The following is an 8517-nucleotide window of genomic DNA, read 5'->3' as shown; positions in this document are numbered from 1 at the left end:
TGAGTCGTTTAAATGTGTTGCTGTCTTCTTCCTTTGGTTTGGCTGGCGTTGTTAAGCAAGTAGTTGGATTTGAATTTTGCTTGACTGTTTCCTTACAGAATAAGTCTTCAAGGAACCCAGAATAGCTGCATAAAGATCAAGTGAAATCAGCCAATAGTTTCAGCATGCATTGAACAACAATGTAATTTATATTAAATAAATTATATTTATTTCTAATCAACTTAGTTATATCCTGTTTTAAAATGTATTGTATGACTGTGTGTATAATCAGTTATAACTAATGCCCAATTGTCCAAATGTAAACTACTATACAAAAAATTAAACTTGTTTATGGTTAAAGCAACACAGAATGCAAAAAGGTGGTACAAATAGAGCTCAAAGTTGAATGAATAAAAGCATGTTTAGCTAAAAGTTTCAATAACAGAAACAACATGCACAACATGAGTGCACATAATTTTGGTACATGTGAACCTCCATATATCAACATGTTGATGTTTAGCAGTGTAATATGATGACTACTGTGAAGCTTTGGTGTTGTCCATTATGGATAATCCTGACCACCCTCTGCACCATTTACTCCACAAGCAGTGGAGAACCTTCTCTAACAGACCGATCCAGCTCTGCTGACACAAGGACAGTTACTCTGTACAAATGCAACATTTACCGTGATAACAGTTCATCACAACACTTTACACACAGCAAGGAAGTTCTGTTGTGCTGCATTGACCACCTAATGTCAGTGAATACTTATTCTGATCTTCACTCAAGTCATCTTAATTCCTGTTTTTGCCTTGCCTATATTGATACATTACTTTGTATGTGTATTTAATTTTCAGATTTACTTTGCTTTTGTTTAATCCAGATATTTTTCTCGTATTGTGCTATATGGCACTCTAGTTATGTCAAGTATACATTTACCTCATCTGTGCTATAGTGTAACTTTCAGCATGCTAACTCTTGCTGCAAAGCCATTATGCTGGCAGAAATAACTCACGTCATGCTAGCACTGCACTCTGCTTTTGTACCATGCCTTCTGTAATTTGTGGCTATAATGTAGCTTGCCATCACCAGTGTATGAGTGTGTGTGGATGGGTGGATGACAGGTTGTGCAAAGCACTTTGGGGTCCTTAGAGACTAGAAAAGCGCTATACAAATACAGGCCATTTACCATGCAACAAAATTTGCACTATTAACTCAACCTTCTTTTAGAAAAACAAAAAAGAGAAAAAGTGTCAGGCTTATCAGTGCTAGTCATTACTTCCTGAGTCCATTTTAGGCTGATAAGCAGCTTGTAACTCTGTGCAACTCCGTGACTCATGTGAATAGGTGAGACAGCCAGAACATGCAATGTCATGCACACATTAGCTCCATAAAAGGAACCAGAGTAGCCGGAGCATTATTGGATATGGGCCAATGAAAACAAACAGGGTTTTTCCCCCATGAAGTGAATTTAATGGTTCAACAAAAGGGAGAAAAAAAAAAAGAAAAAAATTGCACAAAATATAATAATGTACAGTTCTATCAAAACAGAGTGTCTTTCCCTCTGAATACTTATTCACAACTACTTAAAAATAAATAAGGAATATAACAAAACACTTTTACAAAAAGAAAACATTTCAAGTATCTCAAGCAAGCCTGATACAGCAGTTTTCTGCACAGGCGTCACACTTTCCATTCAGTCACAACACAGTATTACAAAGAGTTACACACATTTTCATCAAGTCTCCCCACAAGGGTTCCAAGTCATCTCCCATACAATGTCACTTACACCATATGTACACTAAGATTTACAGAGCTATTATTAACAGCACGCATTTTAACAAAAATATAGGTGCTTAACTTTGTGCGTAGCAGACAATGAGAGCAAAAAGAAAATAAACTTGAAGTAACATTTCCCATCAGAGACATCTCTAATGATCAGCGTGCACTGTGGCACTGAAACTAAATGGAGAAATTAAATATTGAGATGACATGTAGAGTTCATGGGTGAAATGTGGCGCCTCTCATGTAACGAGTCTGGAGAAAAATGGCGAGAAGCAGCATTAGGCTTGCAAAACAAGCACTACAGGCACTCTACGGCAAAGATCACCTCCATCATTACTGTGCAGTAACATGAAAAACAAACTGACGAACAGAAGCAAAATGTTTCACCACTGTGCAAAACATTGCTCATTGTGTAGTGTCAACATACAAACCAATCAATTACATAACTTTCAAAAGAAAAAAGAAAAACATGAGTACGTGAAAATACAGTGTACAACTACTACAAAGTTGACAATGTAAACTAAAGACAAAAAAAAAAAAAAAAAAAAAAAAAAAGAAGTTCTCTGCGAAACAGTCTTTGGTCTCTCCAAAGCAATAAACCACAATAAATTGGTTTCCATCAGAGATGCAAAAGTTCTATAAAATATTTTTCAAAAACAGATTCAATCACAGAAAAAAGGAAAAAAAAATTGAGACATCAATTAAATACAATAACTGTGTTTTGAACAGTAAGACGTGCAGCAACTTGTGTCCTGGGCTTTAAGGAGGAGAGAAGAAGTCGATTTTGGAGAACAACAATTTTACTTTGATGATGTTGCACCGACTCTTCAATGATCCACATGTCGGTAATGTTTCACTGGCAGGGCTGCAGGATGTCATGGCAACCAGGTGAGCTCATCAGGTTCTGCAAACAAAACAGAAGTTTAGATTCACTTTGTACTGCGGCAGCTGTGCACTACATAGCTACTATACAGATCCATAACACAAAAGGCAGCAGTCTTACGCAAAGAGTGGCCTAAGATAGTGTAATGTCTTAACCACACGTTACGTCATGCAGGTTTTCTCAGCCCTAATCTGCTCTTTGATATTTTTAGGTGCTGTGAAAACTTGCGTCGAGTTTGCCACTGTGCAAATAGGTGGCTGCATCGCTTTAATCCTTGGGTGATTATGACAACATGCGCACAAATGCACACACCCTGCACCGTCATTCATGCTTTTCCACTGCACCAGCAAATCCTATCCTCATGCCACCAGTGAAGTGTACTGCTGTTGCATATTCAATTATACAATTAAGTTTGTTTACAGATGATTTCGAACATGGCTCCGCTCAGCAAATAAAAACACAGAACAGTTTAAGCCAACTCATCCTACTTTGCTGTGGTTGGCAGATTTAAGTAATGCACTGATGTGGCTGCTAGAAGAACTGAAGAAACTGCATAACCTTTAAAGTGTGTTTACCTTTGAAAGACTAAGAGCGAAACCACCTTTAGATAGTGGAGGATGGTGCACCTTTAAGCAGCACAAGACAGGCCGAGAATAGACCAAAACACACAAAGACAAGAACAGGACAGTCAGCATGAGGATCAGGAGTGTAGTAGTGATGAAAACAGGTTGGAATGACAGGAATGCTAAACAAAAACGTGGGAGTTCCCCATGAACTAAGAACTTCCCTTTTCCCGTTGCTTCCACAGGCAGGATTTTGTAACAAATCATCATTTCCCATTACTCAAGTTTAGATTAGAGTTATTATTAATACATTGTTTTTCCTGTAAAACAGTCGAGTACTGTGGAAGTCCGGAAAAAGAAATGTCATTGAATACGACACAGCACACAGTAGAAGAGGCTGACAGAATATCCTGAATACTTACAGGCAAACTTTGCCCAGCCAGTGCTAAGAGGTGTGGAAAAGGAGGAGAGGGCAGAGGGGAAAAAAAGAAAAAAGGACGAGAAGTAGTGTGAGTGAACGCATGCAGAAAGTTGTCAGGAAGGAAACGCATCTGTGACTCGTCACTTCCTGAATACTGTTCAGCTGGATATCCAGTATAATTTTAAAGGTTTTGATAATCCCACCTGTCCAGGGAGAGTGAGGGGTATGTGTGATGGGCTGCAGAGGGCCAGCGCAGAAACAGAGGGGGGCAACTCCTGGATTGGGGCCTCGTCCAGGTCGTCGATGCGAGGTTTCTTAATGTTGGACTCTGGGCTGGTAAGGGGAGTCACGCTGTTCCTCCTGATCAAGGTGCCAGGACCTCTCTTAACGTCCTGCAGGGAACCAAAACAAACAGACTTGATGGTCAAACACATGCATGGAGTTTCATGAATAAGGACAATGAACAGCAGCTGCTCAGACACAGGAAGTGACAATGACTCCAGCTCTCAGAAATGAGCTCCCATTACCTCTGGTCGCTCCCTGTGGGTGTTTACTGCCTCCACATTCAGGGAGATTGACTCCACTTTGCATCCATAAGCAACTGGGGTGAGTTTGAGCACCGTGTGGAGGGGACACTTCAGGTAGGGCATTTCATCTGGAATAACAAATGGCAAGGAAAATATAAATAAAGATTAAAAACGCATGCGAGGACACATTTGGATTTGACCTTGAACCCAGGCGGGTTTGTGGGATTTGGAGTACCCACCTGCACTCTTATCCAAGAAGTAGGCCAGCAAGCAGCGCATGACGGCCTGGTGGCAAATAACCAACACGTTCTCTTGCCTCTCCAGCTCCATGATGACTGGCTCGACCCGCTGCACAAGGTCCTGGTAGGACTGCAGAGGTAGAAGGGGAAGGGGGGGGGGGGGGGGTTTAAAAAACTATTTGCTTTATATTTTATGAGGTAAAGTGTCAATGCACCAAACGGCTGCTCGTGTACCTCTCCAGCAGGGTAGCGGTAATAATATTTATCTTCATCTCTCAGTGCAAACTCCTCAGGGAATTTCTCCTTCACTTCATCGTACGTCATCTCCTCACAGACTCCCTAAAAGAACACACCGCGCACGTAGTCAGCTTAGACATGATGTGCAATTAGCAATGTGTAATACAACCTAAAAATACATCTTTGAGTGACACTCACTGCATCAATCTCATTAAGAGCCTTCCACTGCTCGTACGGGACTCCGAGGTGCTCGGCAGTCTGGATGCTGCGACACAGCTGGCTCGTCCAGACCTTCAGGTCCTTCAGCTGCTGCTCCTCCACAAATCGAGCCAGGGCGGATGAAAACTACAGCAGGCAAAGCAGTAGTCATATTATCACCTGGTGTTCATTATGAAAGGTTTAAAAAGTATCAGCTGAGCAACTGGAAGCTCTTATGCTCTCTTTTGTACCTGTTTGCCATGAGGAGAGAGGCCAGCGTCACCCCCCACCCTTCCCTTCAGATTGTCCGTGCTCTCCCCGTGCCGACACAAGTAGATGGTTCGGGGCTGGACGTGGATGTTCATCAAGTAGTAAACGATCTTGCTCTGAATGTGATCCTGGATGCGGTTGACGAGAAAACGGCGACCCACATCGATTACCTTGATGAAGGAGAGATCCCTGGGAGAAGACAGGATGCAAATGATTCATCTGAAGGTTTGCAATGAGGCGACATAACCAGCAAGAAAAATCTAAGCCGCGAATTAAATTTTAATTTTATTTTTTTTTACCTGTCGTATTGATCTGGGTCCAGAGGCTGGTAGCTCTTTTTGTAGCATTCGATTCTTTTCTGGAAATCCAGCATGGCTTCAGTCTTGTTACAGTCCCGGTAGTCCGGGCAGGACACCTTCACTTCCTGCGTAGGAAGGAAAACTGTCAGACGGCGAACAACATGCCTGATGCCAGAGATTTGTGAGCATTGTGTAAAAACAGCACAGTAATGTCTGAGGTTATATTTGTGACTCACCATGATGTTCGACGCAATGACGCTGGGATCATCGCACACAGATTCGATGAAGAAGATCTAAACAGAAAAGTGAGACTTTGTTTAGAAAGGTGCTCCACATCACTGATTCAGTACTTTGGTACTCCGATAACGTTAGCAGCATGTACCTTAAAATCATTCTCTTCCCCGAACTTGAGGATCATGTCTCGCCTTTCTCTTGTTGTGTTGGTAGCGTCAAAGACCTACAAAAAAAGAGAAAGGTTTAAGAAAAGCTTCACCACAGGATAAGGTTGTTACAGAAACAAGTTATTTGAGAAAATGGGAAAACTCACCGCTACTTGGCCACCTTCGTCCTTCAAATAGGACCTGACATCTCTCAAGGCTGCTAAGGCACACTGCCTGAAAAGCAATGATAAGAAAGGTTTGTTTTCTTCTTCTTTTAAATAAACAAAATATGTTTTTATTTGGGGTGTTTGTGTAACATGAGGGGAGACTTACTGCCTGATTTTCACAGCACACTCATTGTCAGGCTTGAAGAAATCATAAGAGCTGTAGTTCTTGACTGCTTCTCTGCGGTACTCTCCTACATTGAAGACTGCAACACACACGAGGAAGACAAACAAGTGTGAACACAATGTCCTAGAATTGGAAACATGAGCTGATGCCATTTACTTCCAGGACCACAGTGTTACTGTGAAACTGATAAGCTACTGAACAAATAGGAACAGTGTACAAATGTGTGTTGCCGTCTGTAAGCATACCTTTGGTGGGCATGCCGATCCAGTTGAGGTAGCGGGTGAGTTTCCTGGACATGTACGTCTTGCCCCTAGCCGGCAGACCCACCATGACAATGACGGTGGGTGGGTTGGCGAAGTGGGGAGCACCACCTGCTGTAGAGACATTGTGAGATATCACAATTGCGCTTGTTTGCAAAACATAAAACATGTTTTGTGTGTTTAACTTCAATTATTCTAGGGGTCTTTTTGGTCCCCTAGGTCCCATCTCTTTAAGGCAAGCCTCTCTTTAAGCCAACAATACGCTGATCGGCTGCTCATCGTAAACATTTGATGAGCAAGTGGCTGGGGCTTCTGTGGTCACAGATGACCATAACAGACATATACCCTTATGTAACTTATGTGAAGTCAGTTTTTTGCTCCAGTGATTAGCTGAACATATACCAATCTCATTATTTGAAACTTCGACAGTATGCAATTCTTTTAATTACAGGTCCATTATTTTGACTAGCATCAATGAAACACTGACTTTAAGTAATTGACTGCTGTGCAAACTAAGGTTTGTATCCAGTTGCATAAATATCAGGTTTTGAATTATTCTTTCAAGTCACCAACCTATAATCTCCATTTCCCGCTGGCGGGCTCACGTTCAGCTTCAACCTCACTGCACATCTGACCCACTTCTGTTAGCCTTCACGAGCCAGGACAATTTGTGTTCACATGACCAGATATACAGTAAGCCCCCCACCCCCAGAAGCTCATGGGAGATTTTACAGGGCTTGCTTCGTGTCACGCCTGCTGCCTCTCCGTCCGTGCAGCATCAGCCATTCATCTTCAAATAGGCCCACGCATCCCCACAGCACTGCTAATCTTGTTTCCACAACACAAGTGCTTAAACGGAAAGACGGATCAAATTTTAAGGAGATGCTCAGACATCAGAGTCAGCCTTCTCTGTGTTGAACCTCCATCGTTCACAACTGATCACCAATAGTTTTAGGTCTTATGACAAAAAGGTTCAGTTGGATAAATTTGCAGGTTTATCTCTGGATCAGACCTAAAACAAAGCTTAAGCCAAACTCCCAGCACTGACAGACGATTGGTGAACCATGTGCAAAATCCTATCAATAATCAGTCAGAAGCAGAATGAAGTAGCCAGTGCATTCATGTGTATTGGAAGTGGGGTAAAAATACTGTTATGTTGATTTTTTTTCTAAACTTACTAATAAGAAATGTGCAAATGATTGTAACAGCACACAAAATATCAAAGACCAAAAAGGGAGAAAAAAAACCCCACACACCCACACACACACGAAATTCGCTTTACTTCTATCAAATAGGTCATTTCCTTTAGCATTTAATTCAGTTTTAAATGATCCAGAAGCAAGAAAGCAACGGCTTCGAGTCACCGCCCCATTCACGGGCATTTGCCGATTGACCAACCAGAAAACGGAACCAGCATCGTTCGCAGGTTGCGCGGGATGGGGAACGCACAAACCATGGCAACAGGAGCTTTGTCAGGCCGGAGAGAGGTCGTGACGTGTTGCACGTGCTGCGCGAGACCACCAATCAATGAATGAATGATGCCGGTTTTTCGACTTGGCGATTTAGAAGACCGGCGTACGCGGCAGGTGCAAAGACTCAAAAATATTGGACCAAAACTGCAATTCAGTCACAAAAGTAACACTACGGGGTTGTTTTACAGCAATGCAGCGACCTGGTGACGTGATAAGCATTCATACGGCAATACCCACCCAGCACCACACTCACATGTCGTCAGAAAAAAAACAGAAAGAACTAGCTTGATTAGCGTACGTTAATACGCGAAAATACATTGAAAATACCAGTTATCGTTACATTTAAGAAACTACTGAGGTACCCACGAGCAAAGAATAATATAATATATGCAGTGTTTTACCTCTCCGCCTGTCATCCTTTGTGGGAACCCAGATCTTTTGGATCCTGTTCTGGGTGAGCTCTCTGGGCATTCCTTTGGGCCTTATGAACTGCACAGCACACAGGAGAACTAAGACGCTTAAATCCCGTCGATAAAAAGACTTCGAAGAGCCGGAGGCGATGTAAAACTAGAGCGTAGTTCTTCCGTTCAGTGTGTTCAGCGTACTGACCGGTGCAGAGCCGGGTTTAATCTACCGGCCTGTGCCACACATCC

General features: G+C 42.3%; 1 protein-coding gene across 4 annotated transcripts; it reads right to left on the bottom strand.

Annotated features, from left to right (window-relative positions):
* Window positions 1–1429: 1429 nt before the first annotated feature.
* Window positions 1430–8513, bottom strand: pfkfb3 (6-phosphofructo-2-kinase/fructose-2,6-biphosphatase 3). 4 transcript variants are annotated; one of them, XM_086268639.1, is made up of 16 exons: window positions 8266–8513; window positions 6378–6506; window positions 6115–6211; window positions 5949–6015; window positions 5784–5858; window positions 5638–5694; window positions 5402–5526; window positions 5084–5291; window positions 4833–4979; window positions 4632–4736; window positions 4398–4527; window positions 4159–4286; window positions 3835–4023; window positions 3633–3655; window positions 3223–3273; window positions 1430–2668 (listed from the first exon to the last, which is right to left on the bottom strand). In XM_086268639.1, exons 1-16 carry the CDS (start codon window positions 8333–8335, stop codon window positions 2662–2664), a joined length of 1608 nt encoding a protein of 535 aa, XP_086124765.1. In that variant the 5' UTR covers window positions 8336–8513; the 3' UTR covers window positions 1430–2661. The 4 variants fall into 4 exon arrangements, with proteins under 4 accessions (XP_086124765.1, XP_086124766.1, XP_086124768.1 ...); XM_086268640.1 differs by having other exon boundaries at window positions 6378–6503; XM_086268642.1 differs by lacking the exon at window positions 3223–3273.
* Between the last annotated feature and the right edge of the window lie 4 nt (window positions 8514–8517).

Source organism: Aulonocara sp. 'chitande type north' Nkhata Bay, linkage group LG17 (assembly GCF_057382095.1).
Source record: "Aulonocara sp. 'chitande type north' Nkhata Bay isolate Kocher_YH1m ecotype deep benthic linkage group LG17, A_spYH_male_GT1.1, whole genome shotgun sequence".
NCBI lineage: Eukaryota > Metazoa > Chordata > Actinopteri > Cichliformes > Cichlidae > Aulonocara > Aulonocara sp. 'chitande type north' Nkhata Bay.
Note: the sequence above shows the minus strand (reverse complement) of the source record. Positions and strands in the feature narration are given on the sequence as shown.

Bases quoted from the DNA above. Each gene is read 5' to 3' on its own strand.
- pfkfb3 (XM_086268639.1), bottom strand. From the start codon at position 8,335: ATGCCCAGAGAGCTCACCCAGAACAGGATCCAAAAGATCTGGGTTCCC. The intron at 6,212-6,377 runs GTATGCTTACAG...TGTGTGTTGCAG, and splicing joins GATCGGCATGCCCACCAAAG to TCTTCAATGTAGGAGAGTAC. The intron at 4,737-4,832 runs GTGAGTGTCACT...GTGTTCTTTTAG, and splicing joins CTCTTAATGAGATTGATGCA to GGAGTCTGTGAGGAGATGAC.